General features: G+C 39.7%; 2 protein-coding genes across 2 annotated transcripts; both read right to left on the minus strand.

Moving 5' to 3' along the window:
- Nucleotides 1-361: 361 nt before the first annotated feature.
- LOC104453726 (uncharacterized lipoprotein syc1174_c) lies at nucleotides 362-11,364 on the minus strand. Its single transcript, XM_039318029.1, has 11 exons — nucleotides 11,169-11,364; nucleotides 10,496-10,713; nucleotides 10,270-10,404; nucleotides 8,813-8,929; nucleotides 8,595-8,723; nucleotides 7,868-8,023; nucleotides 2,886-2,906; nucleotides 2,568-2,708; nucleotides 1,634-1,816; nucleotides 1,400-1,471; nucleotides 362-914 (listed from the first exon to the last, which is right to left on the minus strand). The coding sequence occupies exons 2-11, from the start codon at nucleotides 10,613-10,615 to the stop codon at nucleotides 753-755; spliced, it is 1,236 nt and encodes a 411-aa protein (XP_039173963.1). The 5' UTR covers nucleotides 10,616-10,713; nucleotides 11,169-11,364; the 3' UTR covers nucleotides 362-752.
- A 2,048-nt stretch (nucleotides 11,365-13,412) lies between these two features.
- LOC104453727 (multicopper oxidase LPR1) lies at nucleotides 13,413-19,525 on the minus strand. The gene is made up of 4 exons (XM_010068336.3): nucleotides 19,048-19,525; nucleotides 16,512-17,969; nucleotides 15,270-15,369; nucleotides 13,413-13,728 (listed from the first exon to the last, which is right to left on the minus strand). Exons 1-3 carry the CDS (start codon nucleotides 19,267-19,269, stop codon nucleotides 15,316-15,318), a joined length of 1,734 nt encoding a protein of 577 aa, XP_010066638.2. The 5' UTR covers nucleotides 19,270-19,525; the 3' UTR covers nucleotides 13,413-13,728; nucleotides 15,270-15,315.
- Between the last annotated feature and the right edge of the window lie 1,739 nt (nucleotides 19,526-21,264).

Here is a 21,264-nt window from a genome sequence, read left to right on the forward strand (position 1 = left end):
TCTTCTCGTGCACATTGCGGAGATGGACCACTACCAGCACCAGCACAAGAAAGGGAAATCGCACCAGTCGCGTGTACCCCGTGACTAGATGAGAACCAGCCCTGTTTGGCACACTGCATTTTTTTGCAGCTAGCGGCACCTGTCCCTCCATGTTAGCGATCCGATGAACACAACCCATGGACACACCTAACCTCGTGAATAACCACTAACCGACATCACTTAGAGGTTGAGTTCTCCAGGAAATCCCTGATGAGCACCATTCGGCGAGGCCGTGCAACATAGGAAATGCATAGCATCCTCAAAAGTCGGAGACCGGATCATACACAGTTTTTGGGCGGCGAGTGACAGCTACAACAGCCAGTAATCAATCGAAACAAGTCGATAAGGCATTGAAGTGACAATGTGAGGACCATTACCAACGTGGTACACTTGTACTTCTGGACCAGCGGATTTATGTTCCATCAAACACCTAAGCCTTGTTTTGGAGCAAGTAATGTCGGCCACCTTGGTGACCCACAGGGAGAAGGAGAGAGTAGATCAACCACAAAAGCGTCGGGTCCACTATCTATTTAGGTAGAGGACTCTTAACACCGACGAAAAGATAAAACAGAAGACATTATTGGTCAATCTAAAGTACTCGATATTGCAAATGAGTCCTCTACGTGATTCTTGCCATAAATCCCTTTTGCACATCAAGAAGTTCCCGTGCGTGCCATTTAACTGTGTCGTTTGAATGAGGCCTCTACATCAGATCAAGCAGAAGAGGCAAAACTAGCAACTGCACTGCCGTTAGGAGGTGCAACTGAAACACTGCAGATGTTGCCTATCCTGTTCCTCCTTAGAGCATCTGGGAGCACGCCGGCCTTATGAGCTGCAATAACACCTATTGCTTCCCAGTAATTAGACACCTTTACCTGTACAGACAATTGACGTTGTCACATGCTTTTCAGTGGGTACGGATAATCGTAAGTCATGAAGAGAGGATGCCATCACATAGAGTTTCCTTTTCTCTTTGTTTCCGCGACTTATCAGTGCATAAAAATTAGCCATTGGGAAAGTCACAGATCAAGAGTCCACCAGCTTTACATAAAACTTTCTGCAAAGGGAGAAGTGTCGGATGCCCCAAACTTAATATGCCTTAAGAAGTAAAGCAATGGAGATATGATTTTATTGATATTATTGGGTCTCAAAACTACCCTTTTAGTCCTAACTAACGAAGCCCTTACTGAAGGGCATAACTGTGTTTTTGAAGCTTTGAATCCAGTTATTGCATCTCTTGAGAAACAAAAATAAGGCAGTTGACAATCCGACTGCCATAAAACTTTTCTCATAATGTTTCATTGGATCTCAACACAAAAGATTATGAAAGAAGAGAATGAGCTAGGCTTCAGTTTCATACCGCTTCAATCTGTAGCTTGTCTGGTGTGTCACTGAGAACTGTTTCATTCTCCTCCACAACGATTATCAGTGGCTGAAATAAGTATAGAGAGAAAAATTTTGAATAACACTCCTTTTGGCTATATACAAGGTAACCTGATTGCCTTTTCTTTTGAGTAATGAGATCAAGTCTTTTCTGTTTACACAACTTTGGAGAGAATTTTAGCAGAAAGCAGTATTGCATTAGTACAATTACCTTCTTTTTCCTTCTTGCGAAAGCAAGAGCACCATCACCTCCACAAGCATCTATAGGAAGAACAACACTATCAACATCACTGCTTAATATGCACCTTTTCTCCATAAACTCCGATTTGTCGACTAAGTACTGAGGTGCATTGCTTAGCCCGGCAAGCACGCAAGGAAGGAATGTATATCCTAACTACAAAACCCATACATTATGACTCAGGATAGTAAAAATATACATAGACCCGCATTAAGCACAAAGAATCAGACAAGCATGAGCCCTTGTAAATGCACAAAAATCCATAATGCTTTGAAAAAGTCTCTGAGCGTTTCATATAGTTGCAGCCCAAGACCAGTATGGTCTCCAGAAGCTAATTTTATAAGTTGTAAGAATGTAACGAGACATTTCTCCACCCGACATAGCATTTTGAAAGTTCTATGAAAAGATAGAAATCAAGAAAAAACCCTGAGAAGGATTTTGACCTTCATCTCAAGCTAGAAACAGAATAAGTTAGAATGCAAAGATGAAACCTTGATAAGAGAATTTTCACCATCAACCCATGAGATTAATTTGGATTCTTTGGAAGGAACAAAAGAATGGAAGAAGCTGCAAGAATGGCCATCTAAGCATTCTTGAATTTTTGAGAACATAGGAACAAGTTGCTAGACATTCTCTATTCTGGTGGATCTTGTGTCATAATTATAGCATCCACTGAGCCAGCAGTTTAAACACTGTCTAATTCACTACTAAGATATTCTGGCTTGTCCATAAGATTATTCACAATATTTCCAACAGGCATATAAAGTAAAGGTAACGTTATATGCATGTGCATGCGTCCATGACAGGGTACACAGCCACCGACCCACCTGCACCAACAACCAATACACTTACTTTCGCACACACGCACCAACAGATAGAGAGAGATTGTTTCCATAGAAGCACTGACCTCCTCTGCAGCCGATTTCGGGGAGAGAGAGAGGCTGAGGGGCAGGGGCGACATAGCAGGAGCATGAGCACAGGGTATCTGAAACTCCTTTACCACCAAATGACTTATAAGTGCCTCAACTCCCGCTATATCATCTATTCCCTGAACAGAGTAGATAATTGATGAGGAGAAGTACTCTGTTAAGAGCCCGTAAAGCTACAGAGGAGATCATTTCCATACACAAATAATCTATAATGAAGTTGGCTTCCTTTCAAGCTCTGATTGAAAAAAACTTATGATCAGACAGGGAATGAGGAATCACAATTAATTGATACATACCATCCCTTGTCGATAATCATCCTGAAGAAAAGAATCTGTTTTCTTATCTCTCATAGAGTGATTACAATGAGTATAAATACATGAACAGAGAATCTAAATTAGGTAAGAAACCTATATAGATAAAGATCCTAAGTTGCCTCTAATATCTATCAATATCTAATTTACAGCAATCAGAATAAAAAACAAATCACATAATATCACGTAATATAATCACGTAATATAATCAGGAGAAATTCTAGAAGATTTCCTAATACATTCCAACACTCCCCCTCAAGCTGGCTTGAAGATGTCTTCCATAGACAGCTTGTTCACTAGACGAATGAATTGCCTTCTATGTAATCCCTTGGTCAGAATGTCAGCAGTCGATCATCACTTGAAATATACGGCATACAAATTAGTCCGCTATCAAGTTTTTCTTTGATGAAGTGTTTATCAACTTCCACATGCTTTGTCCGTTCATGTAACACGGGATTATGAGCAATTGCGATTGCTGCCTTATTGTCGCAATATACTTTCATTGGTATGGAACTTGGAATTTGTAGTTCATCTAAGATACCTTTAATCCACATAACTTCGCATACACCATGTGCTACTGATCGAAATTCAGCTTCAGCACTACTTCTTGCCACCACACTCTGCTTTTTACTCTTCCAAGTGACTAAATTACCACCAACAAACGTGCAGTAGCCTGAAGTAGATCTCCTATCCATAGTACTTCCAGCCCAATCTGCATCGGTGAACACCTCAATTTCCAGATGTCCATGTTTTTCAAACATTAGACCCTTACCAGGACTTCCCTTCAAGTAGCGTAAAATTCTATATACCGCTTCAAAATGCCTTGGCCCTGGTGAGTGCATGAACTGACTCACCATACTTACAGCAAACGATATATCAGGTCGAGTATGAGATAAGTAAATAAGTCGACCAACAAGCCTTTGATACCTTTCTCGGTCTATTACTTCTTCAGCCTTGGCAAGTTCAAGCTTCATATTTGGTTCCACGGGGTCTCTGCTGCTTTACATCCTAATAGACCTGTCTCTTTAAGCAGATCAAGAACATATTTGCGTTGGTTTATAAAAATGCCCTTTTGGATCTCGCAAATTCTATTCCAAGAAAATATTTCAAGGCACCCAAATCCTTAACTTCAAACTCCTCAGCCAACTTCCCTTGCAAGCTTTTCAACTCAACTTTGTCATCACCGGTTAATATTATATCATCAACATAGACGATTAGAATTGCACGCTTACCTTCCTTTGAGTGTTTATAGAATAGAGTGTGGTCTCCTTGACTTTGGTGATAGCCAAATCTTTTAACCACCTTCCCGAATCGTTCAAACCACGCTCTTGGAGATTGTTTAAGTCCATACAACGACTTTTTTAATCTGCAAACTTTGCCTTCAGTTTCGCAAAACCTGGTGGTAAACTCATAAACACTTCTTCCTCCAAGTCACCATTCAAGAATGCATTCTTCACGTCTAACCGATGTAAGGGCCAATCAAATGTAGCAGCCAAAGATAGTAAAATTCGAACAGAATTTATCTTGGCAAGCGGGGCAAAAGTCTCCGATAGTCTACTCCATAAGTCTGAGTGAACCCCTTTGCCACTAACCTTGCTTTATACCGCTCAACACTCCCATCGGGTTTACATTTTACAGTAAATACCCATTTACAGCCAACGATCTTTTTTTCTTCTGGTGTATCAACCAACTCCCATGTGCCATTCTTCTTAAGTGCAAGCATTTCATCCTCAACAGCCATCTTCCACTTTGGATCCTTCAAAGCTTCATGGATATTTCTAGGAATAGATATGTGAGACAGATTTGACACAAATGCTCTATGATGATGAGATAACTTTTGGAATGACACATGTTTTGATATAGGATGCTTAGTACATGATCTAACTCCTTTTCTAAGAGCTATAGGCATATCAAGATTAGAAGCATTAGTATCAGAATTTAAGATAGGAATGGAGGGAAAAAGAGTACTACTAGGATCACCGATGACGAAGGCAAGAGATCATCTCTCGGGGTTGTAGACGGATGAGGCTCCGGACAAAGTTCGATCTGCAATATTTTGAAGAGTTTTCCTTCTAGTATAAACCTGAAGCTCGGGCTTATTGATCACATTGTGATCTTGAACTTTTTCTCCCCTATCTTTGACACATCAAGATTTGGCAGAGGTGTTTTTCGAAGATTCAAACAAAGGATTAGGAAGGACGGAGAGTTAATCTCTTCACTAACTTCGCCATTCTCCCCGAAGAGATTTGTTAGAAAAAAACGGTTGTGACTCGATAAATGTTACATCCATAGTGATATGAGTTTTACCGTATGTGGATTGTAACACTTGTAACCTCTTTGATTAGGTGCATACCCTATAAACACACACTTTTCAGCCCGAGGATCTAATTTAGATCGACACCGAATTGGGAGATGGACAAATGTAGTGCAACCAAACACCCTTAGAGGAATATCAGAAAAAATACGAGCTGTGGGGTACACTTTTTTGAAACAATTTAAGGGAGTAGTGTAATTTAATACCCGAGTAGGCAACCTATTAATTAGATAAGATGCTGTTAGCACACTTCCCCCATAAGTATTTAGGTACATGCATTGAAAAACGAGAGGGCACGCGATACTTCAAGGAGATGGCGATTTTGCGTTCAGCAATGCCATTCTTGGGGGTGTAGTTCGGCAAGTTGACTGGTGAATGATGCCTTTTTCTGTCAAAAACTCCCCAAAAATTGGTTATAATATTCAGTACCATTATCGGTACGAAGAATACTAATAGTAGTACGGAATTGAGTCATAACCATTTGATAAAATTTTGAACAATGACTCAACTTCAGATTTGGCGCTCATCAAGTATGTCCAACATAAACGGGTATGATCATCTATAAAAGTAACAAACCATCGTTTTCCGGTTTTTGTTGACATGGGTGAAGGACCCCAAACATCACTATGGATTAAGTAAAAAGGAGATGATGCACGATCTTGTTTTGGATTATAATGAGTACGATGACTTTTAGAAAAAGACAATTGTCACAATGTAGTGAAGAAACATCCACATCTTTGAACAAATGAGAAAACAAATGTTTCAAATATCTAAAGCTAGGATGGCCTAATCTATGATGCCAAACCATTATTTGTTCTTGAACGGGAAGAACTGAAAGTTCCATACGCCCGAGCTTTTTTATTAGAGACAAACTCTTCAAAATAGTAAAGACCATCCCTCATCCTAGCATTGCCAATCGTCTTCCCGAGATCTGATCCTGAAACTCACAATGGGAAGCAAAAAAAAAAAGACAACACGGCAATTAGACTCTTTAGAAAGTTTACTAACAGACAAGAGGCTGCAGGCTAACTTAGGAACATGCAGTACATTATGAAGTTTAATAGACTCGGAAAGTGGAACTAATCCTTTGCCTCGCAATAGATGAAAAACTCCCATCGGCAATCCGAATTTTTTGGTTGCCGGGACAAGGAATATAGGATTTGAACAAATATGGAAGATTAGTCATATGATTGGATGCCCCGAATCAATGATCCAAGGTACAGATTGTGAACAACAAGAGAGGGCATTTAGATTTCTACCTTGGTGGGCAATCGAAGCGGTAGGATTACCGATACGGACCCGGCTGAAGTAGTTGCGAAGATGGTTTAGTTGTTCTTTGCTGAAAGAGAATGCAGTGGCCTCATTAGCTGTAGGAGGCATACGCTGAGAAGACTTATTATCACGGCTAAATGAAGTTGGTCTCCTTGCTTCACTAGTTGTAGAAGCTGGACGGCCATGAATCCTCCAACAGTCTCCCAGTGTATGACGGGGTTTGTTGCAAAAATCACACCAAATACGAGGTTTCCCATCGATCTTCGCAAGTTAATGGGGATCTTGCTTATATTTGCCTCGGAAACTATTGTTGTAGGAACATGGCCCTTCTTGTCTTCAAATATAGTTAATGCTGAACCTTCAATGATCCATCCTTTCCGCCGGTAGCCGACTTGCCCAGCATTATTCCCCGTCTACTTTCTTCTCTCCGAACCTCGAAAGACCTCTCCAATAGGTGGAAGAGGCTGCTTCCCAAGTATTCTGCCCGTACTTCATCAAACTCATCTCTAAGCCCTGCTAGGAAAGCATAAATACGTTCTGCTTCTACAATTTTCTGTATCGATTACCATCTTCAATACACATCCACTCATGATCATTGAATACATCCAATTCCTGCCACAAACGTTTCAAGGAGTGAAAGTATTTTGTGACAGTTTCCTCTCCTTGTCGCATCTTCCCTAGCTTCAAGGTTAACTCGTAGATTTGAGATTGATTACCCAAATCTGAATACATCTCACACACCGCATCCCGAGTTCCTTTGCGGTATAATAGCCCAGATAATTTGCACCAATATCTTCTTCCATGGAGTTGGTCAGCCACGTCATAATCGCTGAATTCTCGCATCCCCGGACAGCCCAAGTGGGGTCATCATCCTTTGGTTCTGCATTATCTCCAGTCAGGATAGCCACTTTTTCCTCTACCCCGTATATACATTCGAACGGATTGAGACCACCGAAAAAAATTATCACCATTCAGCTTTATGGAAGTGATCTGAATGGGATGAGCTTCGGTGAATTTTTGTAAGTGATGGAGGGTTAGATTGGGTGGTTGATGATTCGTCCGACATAGTGATCGAACGAAAGAAAAAAAAAATTACTCGAGGTGAATAGATGAAGGACCTTTGGGCTCACGATACCATGAAGAAAAGAATCTGTTTTCTTATCTCTCATAGAGTGATTACAATGAGTATAAATACATGAACAGAGAATCTAAATTAGGTAAAAACCTATATAGATAAAGATCCTAAGTTGCCTCTAATATCTATCAATATCTAATTTACAGCAATCAGAATAAAAAACAAATCACATAATATCACGTAATATAATCACGTAATATAATCAGGAGAAATTCTAGAAGATTTCCTAATACATTCCAACACATCCGTGTCATCCAAATCATCGTCGGGGAAGCGTCCCACAACAGCAATAGCATTTACCTTTCCTCTGCTTACTAAAGTTTGTACAGCTCTCAATAGTGCGCCAGGATGCTTGATCCTCCCAGTAGAATGACCATTCTCAGGATCAATCCATTTCTCCACCTGAAAATACAATTTATGAAGAGGAAGCCAAGCCTTGAAAGCATGAGTACTCATATCCATCACAAAAGGGTTGATGATGCTTCAATACCATAAAATGAAGCAACATAGAAGCAATTGAAGGAGACTGGGCAAGAAACACTCCGCAGTAAAGTGACACAGATAAATTTTAAAGCATAGCAAGCTTGTATACCAAAATATAATTACTGATCGATGAGAGCAAATGCACCATTGATCCACATTTAAAAACCATTGCATTTTGTAAAACAGTGCTCTTAGGGCATTGGCTAAGCTACATTTAATGTGCTTTCGCAATGTATTAAGAAAAAAAAAAAAGTAAGGCTCACATGTTCCAATGTCTTGTGATGTGTGAAAGTTACTAAAATTTTGTCATCTTTAATCTCTATTACCTATCAAATTAGTCTTAAATATAAATTCACTACACATAACAAGCTAAATGAGTGCCCCAAGAACAAGACTCTTTTAAGGTAGGGGAAAAGTGAACATATAGAGGTTAAAAGAAAATTAGAACATTATACCGGCATACGAGTTCAGATAAAGTAAAATGTCAGACCTCTAATGCGGTATCCGTGACAATATATTCCAGAACAGGCAAACCAAGTGAAGCTCGTGTTGCATCAGCGACTTGTAAGTGACGAACTCGAAGCTCTTCTTCTATTGCAGCATCAAGAACAAGACCAACCTTTGGTGTGTCACGAGTCCCACACATTCAGTTCATGAAGTACACAGAAGATGGCTGATGCTCTAAAGATAAAGGAAGTGCACTAGAACCTTATTTTGGTGAACAGGCTGCAGTGCCCATGAGCCTTCTGCAAACTGATCAAGAGCATGGCCTTCAACATATAACACATTAGGCATTGGCCAGTAGAGCATTGCTGCATTAAGAACCTGTTGAACAATGACATGTTAAATTATGCATCAGCATGTGTGATCATTGCAGAGTCAAAAAAGAAACATGCAACCAACAAATATAAGCACCCATGAACTGTTTCAGCAGATTGTTTTTTTTTTTTTTTTTTTTTTGGTAAGGTAAGATTAGTATTGACTTTTAACCAAAAAGAACTTTACAGCAAAGTGATCTCAGCACCAACAAAACTTGCACTCTTGGTGACAAACAAGTCATGAAGAGTGGAAGGGTGCCGAGAGTAAAAGGGGAAGGGGGGAAACCAAAACAGCGGCAACCCTTAAACAAGCTTTACAAAGAAAGATCTGACACCCCTGAAGAGAAAATAGAGGGATCGAGTCCCCAACTTCTTTGAATCCTCCTATTCCTTGGCGTGTCAGCCACATTGCTGAACATAATAACCTTGTCCTTCACAACTTTGATGAGATGCTTTTGCAGGGCAGGCACAAACAGAACTTGGCTCCTGAAGAGGATGTTGTTCCTTGTCTTCCAAATTAAATGACAAAGGGCCCCAAAGGCATACCGGGCAATACAATGACTGTTTCAACAGATTGTTCATCTGTAATAATATTCATTTATCTGACAATAACCAGTGAATCCAGTATTGCCGTTCAAGATTCACCCTGGACGTCAAGTAGAGGAGACACTTTACCAAAAATAAGTAATTCCTTCATTTTTTTTTTTTTAAATTTCCATGCTTTTCTTTCTTTGTGCCTGGACTCAATTCATACAATAGGTGCATGCTACCATACACTAGGAGTTTATCTTTGATTCACCTGCGCCTAACATATGAAATAGTCAATCCACTTAAACATATTGATTGATCCACACTATGGTTGTAATAAGGCAAGTAGATCTCAGAGTAGTTCTGAGTTGCAAATGACAGAGATGGCACTCATGTTCACAGTGGATTGTGCTACCCTTTAAGGGGAGAAAAACTGTCCCGTTGTCTTAGCAAGATCAAAAACTTCAGTTTAACTCCTTGTCCATTTTATGGGACGTCAAAAGCAGAGATTTAAAACAGATGCATAGCTTAAGTTGCCTCTGACAATTTCATAAGCTCCCATTCAAGTCCACCAGAATACAACCAGGCACACAAGAATTTCAGCTTGGCAATTCTGCAGCATTCTTCTTAATCAATTAATGTTCTTGATCAATCAACATATTTGCGACAGAAGTAAACTAGAGCAAAGAACAGAGCTACCATGAATGCTGAGCATCACCATGTGCACCCAAGAGCTGTTCACACACTCTCTTATACAATACATGGTGACCATAACCTCAAGAATAAACATAAGATAGAGAAGAAAATAAAGAGCTGTACATTGGGGTGAGAGATGAGGCAATCGACAACTGAAGAGAGAGTGCGGGCAACAGGCAAAGCATCACCGGCATATCCTCCAATGGACGCGCCAACCCCAGTGGGCACTATCATTACACTTGTATAATCTCTCTTCCACTGCACAGTACCAGCACTTCACGTTAATCAATTTACAGCCTCAAACAATCAAGAAAATCACAATAAGAACACCAAATTTAGCCCATTTAACTGATGGATGGTATGAAGCCATGCAGATTTCGCGTGGCTTTGTCGTAGATAGACGGGAATTGGGCACGAAACTGCCGCCACCGCCTATCGAAGGAAATGGCCGGCTAAGCCGCACAGCCATTTCTTCCACAGCTCAGATTGCTCTTCGTGGCTTTCTCTATTACTCCTTAGAGTAAGGCAGCTGATACCTCCGCTTGAAGTGATCTATCAACCGATCTCCTAATAAAAATAGACCGAATTAGCTTTGGCATAGGGGTCGTCCTAGTCTGTACATAAACAAAAAGCACTCCCCCCCAAAAAAAAAAAGAAAAACAAAAAACAAAAAAATCATTCCTTTGACATTCTTGCGGCTGGTTAGCAACACACTGTAGCCACTGTAGCCATACATACACCACCACAGAATCAAAGAAGAAACAAACTAGCCTGAGTAGAAGTAAACAAAAGAACCAAGAACAAGAGCAACCGCCATCTCCATTTCATCTACACGAGCTAATTCCGCCGCGAGTCCACCGAAATCGCACCGAAAAGCATCTAACGAACGTCTACGGCAAAACCCAGTTTCGAAGTCGCGAGATTTCTCCAGCCATCTTCTTTTCCGGGAGGGATAGCAGGCAGACAAAACACAAGACAGACCTCACAGAGAGAGAGAGAGAGAGAGAGACAGAGACAGAGACCTGAGCTTGGTTAGCGCTTCGCTAACTCTGTAAGGCTGGAGAGGCGATGGACAGAAGCGGCCGTGCCACGACGTATGCTGCGTTCCATGCGAGCTCGCGAGGGGGAGATGAAGGGGCGGAGGGCGAGAACAGGGGAGCGAACGTGCCTTGGCTGCCTCTCTGCTCTGCCTCTTCTCCTCTGTTCTAAATTCTCGGCGGTTTAAGATATCACGCTTTATCCTCGCGTAGACTTAGGTAACCCATGGTAACGCTTCTGTTTCTTCCAATTTCTATTCTTTTGTTCCCGGAATAAAAAAAGAATAGAAACCTATTTGGTAAAATATTTGTTAAAAACAATTTCTCTAATTTTTGTTCCCGCATTGTTCGGGAATAGTTTTGAGAAGCAAAAAAAAAAAGTTGCTTTTTGTTCTCGGGAATAATTTCTAGAAGTAGTGATTTTCTTTTTAATTTTTTTTTCTTGCCGCGACCATCGTCAATTGCCCGGAGCCACCGCCCACCGCCACCGCCGCCGGCCGCCGCCACCGATCGCCACCGCCCCCGGTCACCGTCGGTCGCCGCCATCGGCTGCCGTTCTTGCCGTCATCGTCGGCCAACGGCAAAAACAAAAAATGAATAAATATAAAAAAGAAATTGTTGCATTACCAAACGCATTTCTATTCTTTTTCTATTCCAAGAGTAAAAATTTTGTGTCGTTACCAAACGGGTTCTTTTACTTAGAAATTGTTCCGGATCAAAAATAGAAAAGAACTATTTCGAAAAAAAACTCTTCCCAGAAACATAAGCGTTGTCATGCGCGGCTTTTAAAGTCATAAACCCCAAGACCCAAACCACTTATATAAAAAAAAAAAAAGAAACGGCGACAAAAAAATGAATTAAAAAAAAAAACATAAACCCTAAACTTTTGACAAAAACCCCAAAATAAAAATGAGAAAATGCGAGGGATTTTTGTAAAAACGGTAAAACGATTTAGAAAATGATGTGAAAAATTAGTGAGGGAAAGGTCAAATCCAAACATGAAAAGGAACGGGAGAAGCCACAATGTAAGAATTCAACCATCGTGTGCTTTTTTGCTGACATGGACTTACTCGGAAACCATTATGACATTTCCAATTGAATTTTGGGTGATGAGAAGAGAGAAAGTATCCTCTTGGACAATTTTAGCAATTTAATATGTCTCTATTAACGTTATATGATTAAAAGAGGGTGCATCACACGCTACTGTAAACTGTTGATGATTACATAGACGTTTGCACCCATGTCTGCATTTTTCTTTGGCGATTTTGTCACGTTTGCGCCCATGTCTACATTTGAATATAGTTGAGGTGATTAATCGAAAAGGACAAAAAAAAAATAGATACTCGATTGTAAAACGGGGCAAAATATTAGGGTATTTGCAAGGCAATCATCCCAAAAGCATATAATTACCTCAACAACCAAGTATATTCTAGAAGGATATTAGTATTTTAGTAATTTGATTAGTTGAATTCGGGTTTAAGATTCTCGCTAGGTCAATCAAATCTCACAACCCTCTAAAATCTCTAGGATTTTATATTTTAGGTGTGTTTATTTTGTGGAAAATGAATAATTTAAAAATATTCTTATTTCGTAAATATGATTACTTATATTACTTGAAATAATTAGTCAAAAAAATATTTTCATTATCGACAACACTTTTTGTTTAAACATATTATTTCGTGGATAGTAAAACTATTTTTTATCTATTCATTTTTATAAACAATACAATCAATCATTTTCAAGAAAATCATTTTTTTAAATTACTGACTTTCCACAAAACAAGTAAAATGTTAGTCTTGGCAAATCGTTCAATTGAATTTCTATCTATTTACATGTTAATAGTAGTTCATTTATATGAAACTCATTTGTAGAAATTGGAATTTTTTAGCTAATGAAAAATTATATCTATAATATTGCTTTATATGATTAACTAATTATCGGCTACTTTATGGACACTAATTTGAACGCTACATACTATCAGAAAGTAAATACTACTTCCATACTTATCCTAACTAAGAATTTTTTTTTTTTTAGCGTTGATGCACAAGGATTTCACATATCTTTTCTCTTTTTCTCTTTGTATATTCCGACTTTTGCGACCCAAAAAACATACATATAATAGCCATCTCTTACACCAATTTGACACCGTTAGAATATCTAACCTAAAATTTTAAGTCAATATACATACATACATACATATATAGATATATACCTAGAGAGCAGATAAACTCAGGCCATGTAGTATACTTTTAACATCTCATCTCATGTGCAAAATAACATAACATAGTGTGGAATTTGACAAACATGAGACCACACGAACAAATAAATCAAGACAAAACCTAGCTCCAACACCATATTACAGTGTTCAACCCAAAGCCTTAAGCTAATAGTGGAGGAAGACTACATGTATATAGACATCATACGCATCTTGTAAATAGGTAATTTGAGATACTTTAATAGACATTTTTTTTTCGCTACTTTTTCTATTTACTTGGAGATGATCCATGCACATGTCCTCCATCGATGCATGCGGCCAAAATTGATCCTGCATGTTGCCATAGAATACATGTCAGTCATTTCTCCTTGGAAAATTGCAGAAAAGGTGGAACAAAATACTTGAAATTATAAAAAAAAAAGTTCTAAATTTATTGTACTTGTGCTAATTCAATAAGCAACATTTCAATTTGACTAATTTAGTCTTAAATTTTTGATAATTTGATAATTTAATTCTTCTAGCTAGTTTTGACTAGAAAATTACTGACATGGATACAAAGTGTCCTACATGACCAGCTGGTAGGTCAACATTAACTTGGACAATTTTTATAAATTTTTTTTTTTAATTCTTGATTTTATTTCTTTTTTATTTTTTTCCTTGTGAACTTGACAAGGGTTGCCGACCCTTGCTTGGGGTTAGCAAGTGTCAATTGACCATCACCTATGACTAGTGAGAGTTAACCGATCATCACCAATTATCCTACATGGCATTGCAAGTATTTACGTTAATGATTTCTTGCTAAAATTGCTGAAATGACCAAATTGGTAAATCATTAAAATAGTTAAGATAAAATTAGCTAAATTGAAATATTTATAATTAAATTGACACGAATCCAATAAGTTTAAAATTTTGATAATTTTTTAAAAAATATCAATTTAAGTTGTGTTTAACAATCAAGATAAAATTCAGGATATTATAAAATTTATTCTATTTTGTGCCTGATATTTGTTCAAAACAAGATAAAGTTGGATATAAGGGGGATATGGATATAATAAAATTATCCCATGGAGGATGTGAGATAAATATGGATAGGATTTGTAATATTTATAATAGAAAAATTAATTTTCTCAAATAAAAAACTCCTTAAATTAACAAAATTAAAATTATATTTCAATATAAATAATATTTTATTTTTTCAAAATGAAAATAATAATTTATTCATTTTAATATAATCTTATTTTTAATTATATATTTGAATTTAATCATATTTTTATAATATAATTTCAATATATAAATATATTTATTATATATTTTAGGCATTTTGGTATTTTAGGTATATTATATATTTACTATTTAACAAAATTTTATTAGAGAATGATGGAAGGGGAAGAAAGAAATAAAAAAAAATATTAATTTAAAAAAAAATTAAAAATTATTTAAAAAATAAAAAGGAAAATAAAAATAAAATATTAAATTAAATTAAAGTGGACAGGAGAATCGTGAGAGATTTTTACCATCTCTATTTGTAAAATTTTTGATTTTTCAAAATGTTTATACTAATATATTTTGCATATTTTATAATATAATTTCCAATTTTAGGTATATTATATATTTACTATTTAACAAAATTTTATTAGATATGTAAAAATGATGTGATGTAAATATCCTATTTGTAAAATTTTGATTTTATTATTGTAATCATCAAACAGAAGATATGATATAACAAAATTCCTGAATTTTATATTTTATCCTATTCAGTTCTATTCTAATTAGAATTTGGATAACCAAACATGATGCTTGGAAATAATCATGACAGAGAAATAAAGTCTCAAGAGTGAGTACAAGATTGGGGTTTCTAGTTTAGTGCTGACCTTGTCTTGGGCCTCTCTTTGGAGCGATATGTAGTGGGCCTTCTCTTCATTTGATGATTTTCAGAGGCCTCATCATTACGTTGTCCTCATGATCCAAGATCTGCCCATTTCAAGCACTACTTGTTATACCATAACATAAAGAAAATATTACTAAATTATTCGTTTTTTTTTTGGCGAAATCGACGGAGAATAAAACTAATATTCAATTTTTTTAGAATTGGACAGGACAAATCTGTCAGGATCCGGCATCATGTGAACTGTAGGCACGCCGACGCTCGCGATCCGCTGGACTCTGTCTACGCAGAATGCAAAGAGAATTCAGGAAAAAGCTTCGCAGCCACTCGTCGTGTCAGACTTGCGGTTGGGTACACCCCCGTGAGCCAAGTCAATCTACCTCCCCACTGCCCGAGGTCCGACCCGAATTTCAATGACATTTCCCCAACAATTTTCGACCTCGACTTTTTTTATTCCTCCTTCCTTGATAAATTGAAATATCTATATATAGAGAGAGGGGGAGACCCGCTAATGAATGATGAAAATGTGTGCCTATTAGGCCGACGGTCGCAAAAAGCACGCGTCCCGTTCGGAGCGGGTCTTACATTACCCGACGTGCCGATACTCGAATGATCACCCTCTACTTTTGTTCTTGATGTCGGATTCTATCCCTCTTTTCTCTAAAGTGATAATTCTAGACGTGTAATATAAAAAAGAGATGATGAAACATATTCTTCTTGAACTCGGCCTATCGTTCAACGTGATCTATAAGCTTTTAATTTGTTTAATTTAGTTTCTGAATTTTAGCCTAATGTTCAATGCAAATCATTTATTTTTTTTATACATATTCAATATATTTCCTAAACTATATTTAAATATTTAAAGTAATCTTTTTATTAATTCAAGATCATAGTCAACATTGAAAATTCATATAGTTTGAGGTCCGATGTATCAAAAATTCAGGGACAATATTGAATTAATTAAAAATTCAAGCAACACTGCACATTCAGCTAAAATTCAAAAATCACATTAAAATAATTAGAAATTCATAGACTACACTGTACATTGAATCAAAATTTATAAATCACATTGAATAAATTAAAATTTTAAGAATCATATAAGTCTAAAAACCGTCATTTTCCTTATTGAAAATTCTCGATTAGGACAATTTCAAAATATACGAGAGAAAAAGGAAATAAATGATGAGAAAATACGCGAATGGAAATGCTAGGCAGTAGATGTACTTACGTGGCAATGGTAGACGTAGCCGGGCTCCGCCGTGGCGTCGAACGGGTACGACGAATTCGAGTGGATGTACGAGAACCTAACCACGATCGTCGTCACGTATCCGGGAGTCATCTTGTACACGTTCTTCCACCCCTTCTCGTGGGGGGGCACCGCCAGCTTCTGGCCGCGCGCGTGCTCGGCCACCTGGCACCTCTCCGCGTCGTTCGATTTCGTCATGCAGTCCTTGAACTTCTCCAGGTCGAGCAGCTCCGTCTGATCCACCACCCGGAACAGCCCCAGGTGGATGTGCAGCGGGTGGTTGTCGTCCGTCAGGTTGATCACCCGCCACACCTCCGTCGACCCCTCCCGCGGCGTCTCCGTCGCCGGGTCGTCGTACGGCTTGGCGTTCAGGTAGAGGTGCGTCGGCTCGTCTGCGTCGGTCGTGTACTCGTACATCGCGATGTACCGCGTCCTCGCCGCCTCCGACGCGTCCGCCGCCGGGTACTCGACCAGCCGCTCCGGCACCCTCGACGGGTCGGCCTCCGGGTCCTTCTTGATGAGGAACTTCATGACCTTGCCGTTGGCCTCGTTGACCGGGTCGCCCGACGGGTACGGGTACACCGCGTCGTTGGCCAGGACGGCGTGGTCGGACTTCGACTTGGCGAAGTCGACCACCACGTCGAGGATCTCGGACGGCCCCACGAGGGTCGCGTTGGCCGCGACGGGCTCCGCGAGGTAGGCCGAGTCGGCCGCCACGACAACGAATTCCAGCCCGTTGGTGAAGAAGAAGTTGAAGAACCGGGCGTTGCTGGCGTTGATGATGCGGAACCGGTACTTGCGGCGGCGCACCACCATGTACGGCCACGCCTTGCCGTTCACGACGATCGCGTCGCCGAAGTACTCCGGCTGCCACTGCGGGTGTATGGAGGGGTTGTTCCCGGTGGAGTTCATGTAGATGGAGCCGTCCACGCGGAAGCTCCGGTCGAACACGACCAGCGGGCGGTCGAACTCGTCGCCGGCGGGGAGCCCGAGCGGCGACTCCACGCCGGGGTGGCGGATGATGTAGGCCCCGATCAGGCCGGCCAGGAGGTTGACCCGGGTCAACCCCATGGCGTGGTCGTGGTACCACAGGTTCCCGGGGTGCTGGCTGTTGTGGTAGTGGTACTTGGCCTTGGTCCACTTGGGCCCCCGCTCCCTGAAGCCGGCGGTGAACCACGAGTGCGAGTGGCCGTCGCTCTCCGGCTCGTCGATCCCGCCGTGGAGGTGAACCACGGTGGGGACGCCCATCCGGGTGCGCGGTACGGCGGTCGGGAGGGTCGGGTCCCACGGGAGGATGTGCTTCGAAGGGAGGTAGTTCTGCCACGTTACGCAGGTGCCGACGCCGTGGCGGGCCTCGATGGTGGGGCCCGGGACCGTGGCGGCGGCCCGGGAGGTGCCGAAGGCGAACACCGGGGTCGGAGGGACGTCCCGGTGGAATTTCTGAAAAAGGCAAAAGCAAACGTTTTTATGTGACAGGTCAAATCATAATTGTAAAAGATGAGGACCCGACAATATTAAATTATTGTATTCGTAACATGTAATTGGGGTTCTCCCACGAATTTATTGATCATTAATATCTTCAAAAAGCTTCCAGCCCATTAATTATTTAATTTAAATTAAACTTTATAGCAATATAAAATTCTAGTTGCTAGGACAGAATCGGCCAGGAGAGTGGAGAGTGGAGATGTCTAGAAAAGGTAACACAAGACATTGATTAACTAAAGATCAGAAGTCAGAAAGAATGATTATAATCTTGATTAAATACGCGACTAATGCTAATGATCAATTGAACCCGAACCAATTGCTTTTGGGATTGCGCTTCGTTTTCATATAATTCGCCGAATCTTCTCAATTTAAATAACAAATATGGGTGCATGAAAGATTCCTCTCTCTTCCAGCATATTGTAGAATTTGAGTCGAGTTAAATTTATGATCATGATTCGCCACTTTAGTTAAAGACATGTCCTAATCTTATCTTAATTAGAATGTTTGATATATATTAATATGTAAGAGCCATAGCAAAATGAAAATCTTTATTTGCTGACCACCGAGAATAAAAAATGAAAAGAAGTCAGTCTTTCACATGCGGTGCACTGAACGAGCCTTAGCCCGGTCTGGATTTTTGCTGGGGATATAAGTTTGAAGAGTTCATAGACCAAAATCACAAGTCTTATAGCTTGAGAAAATCTGAAATCTGATTGCGTGGGGGTGTGATGAAAGTGACAGGACAGCGTGTAGCCGAAGTTAGCAGCTATAAAAATGCGTTTCTTCGTCTCTTTCTCTTGTTTGCATCTGGAATTTCTTGCAGATTGACCCAAATGAACTGGAATCCATCGAAAACAAGATGGCTCTATGCAGAGAAAATCCGCCACTCTATGAATCGTGGAATGCCGACATAGAACATGATGAATCGGAGGAAACTCAAGAAGGGTATAATCTAACACCCAAGAGAGTTGCAGAGAGAGAGAGAGAGATGCAGGGAAGAAGATGAAGTGAAAGAGTGTGCTTTCTTGCTTACCCAGCGGGTCTCGTACATGCCGATATCCAGAGATTTGGGCTTAGGAACACCGTCCACGATGTCGAAACCTTGGACCCTGGGCATGTCGGGGAGCTTGTCCACGAACATCTCCAGCTTCGAGGTGTTGATGAGCCTGTCCTCTGCCCGAACACTGCTGCTCATCATGATGAGCAGCACGAAAAGCACTGTCCTCTTCCCTGGATCGACCACTCCGGGCATCATGCATATGCCCCCAACTCAGCCCTTCCACAGAGAGAGAGAGAGAGAGAGAGAGAGAGAGAGGAGGAAAAAGTGGTGAGAAAAATTGGTAGTCTTTAGCTTTTTTTTTTGGGCTGGGATCAGCTACTTATGATGGGGAAAATGGAACGAGTGCTTCTCATCTTTGGCACTCTTTCCTTTTGGCGTTGGTGGACTTTTTGGCTCCGTAAAAGGATATCAGGACATGCTCAAGAACTCTCGAGCGTGTGCACTGATTCTCCTCCTCTTCTTAATATATTCCATGTGCAACCCTGTCATATGTCTTTCCCTTTCTTCCTTTGTCCTAGTGTTGCTGTCATGTTCCGTTCGCTGGTTTGTCTGCTAATTGGAGAAGTCAATGATTCGGCCGACGGAGTGGGGTAATTAGACCGAGGGGACCGGAAGCGTCTAAACTTCATCGATTCTCAATGCTGGCTACTTTGTTCAGTCGGTTCACACGTCGAGCAAAACTTTTTAGAATGAATCGATATTTATATTGACGACATCCTAAATAAACATGACTCTGGAAATTCAAAGAGAGACGTCATACTTGGACTTTTCAACGGACTTTAGCTCAATTTTGAAGTAATAAGCCCTTTAATGCTCGAATGAAAATTAGGTTTTTCTTGTTGATTTGCGTTTAAATATGTCCGTGATTGACTAAATAAGCTTTCCTAAGTCCAATTTTAGTACTTGCTTGGTAGGCGCATGTGCTTCTGCCATCACTAAGTGGGTAGGGGAGACTCAAACTATAGTAAACAACTCAGGAAACAATGATGCCTAGCAGAGGACAAAAGAGAACCATGATTGAGTCCTAAGCCGCGGGCAGGCGCGCCACGGCGGGCAGCGGACCAATTAGAAGAAGGAAGAAGAAAAAAGAAATAAAATGACTTATTCAAAAATTGTTCAAGTAACTTTTTTCTATTTTTTTATTTATGTCCAAATCTATTCCCTAACCATTTTTCTATTATGAGGAATACAAAAATTATTTGATGTTATCAAACGAATTTTTATTCTTTTTTTTTTTAAATTCCGAGGAAAAAAAAAAAGGAACGTTACCAAACGGAGGCTTAAGTTTGGATTTATGCAAGGTACACCGTTAGTGCAAAATACTATTTTAATGTGAGAAGTCGTGAAATGGAAACTCTCCTCTATGCAATTACCAAAATTAAGAATTGCATAAGTGCTGGTGTTTGAATCTTGCTTGTATAACGATTCTTTTGCATCGTTGGTGTGTCAAACAAAAGTCTCGAAACTTGCCTAGTTCATAAAACAAATGGAAAAGTTCCTTTCGGACATTCCTTATCCTTCGCGTTCAAGTTGATTAGGATACTCTATGGAATTTTCATATCGCCTTTTTTTTTTTTTTGACGAAGACTAAAGCACTAAAGAAATAAACTGGTGATTGAAACTATACATATTGTCTCTCTCCAGATCTACTACTTTGCTTGGTCATAGTCAGTCTAGAATAGGTCCCAACGGGATAGTTATTCAACCTGGGGCGTTTCTCATCACAAGTCAAAGTTGTCTTGCCATCGGTGTAACAAACGGACTTAGAGATCTTAGTAGCTAGAGGAAAAGAAAATATAGAGCAACTCTCTTGAATAACCTCAATTATCTCGCATAATGGGGTTGAAGAAATTATAATCGCCATAAGAGTTACCAAAGTTACTAATGGGATAACTGTTTGGAAAGCTATATGCAAAAGAAGGTGAGAATCCTATATTTGAAATGAGTCTCTCTTTTCTATACATGTGAAATTTGGCGGGACCAATCCACAAGATTAAAACAACCTGCATCTACAAGAAGGAAAGCTTATTTGCCGAATGAACCGATAGAAAATGAAAAGGAAAATGGAGAAAATTTATTTTGTAAATTGCTTGATTGTATACAAATACATCGATCCATTTATAATGTAAGAATAAAAGTGAAAAAGTAAATAATATACAATGATTAATAAATTTCCTATTCACTAAATTA

The sequence above is a fragment of the Eucalyptus grandis genome, chromosome 7, assembly GCF_016545825.1.
Source record: "Eucalyptus grandis isolate ANBG69807.140 chromosome 7, ASM1654582v1, whole genome shotgun sequence".
In the NCBI taxonomy this organism is placed as follows: domain Eukaryota; kingdom Viridiplantae; phylum Streptophyta; class Magnoliopsida; order Myrtales; family Myrtaceae; genus Eucalyptus; species Eucalyptus grandis.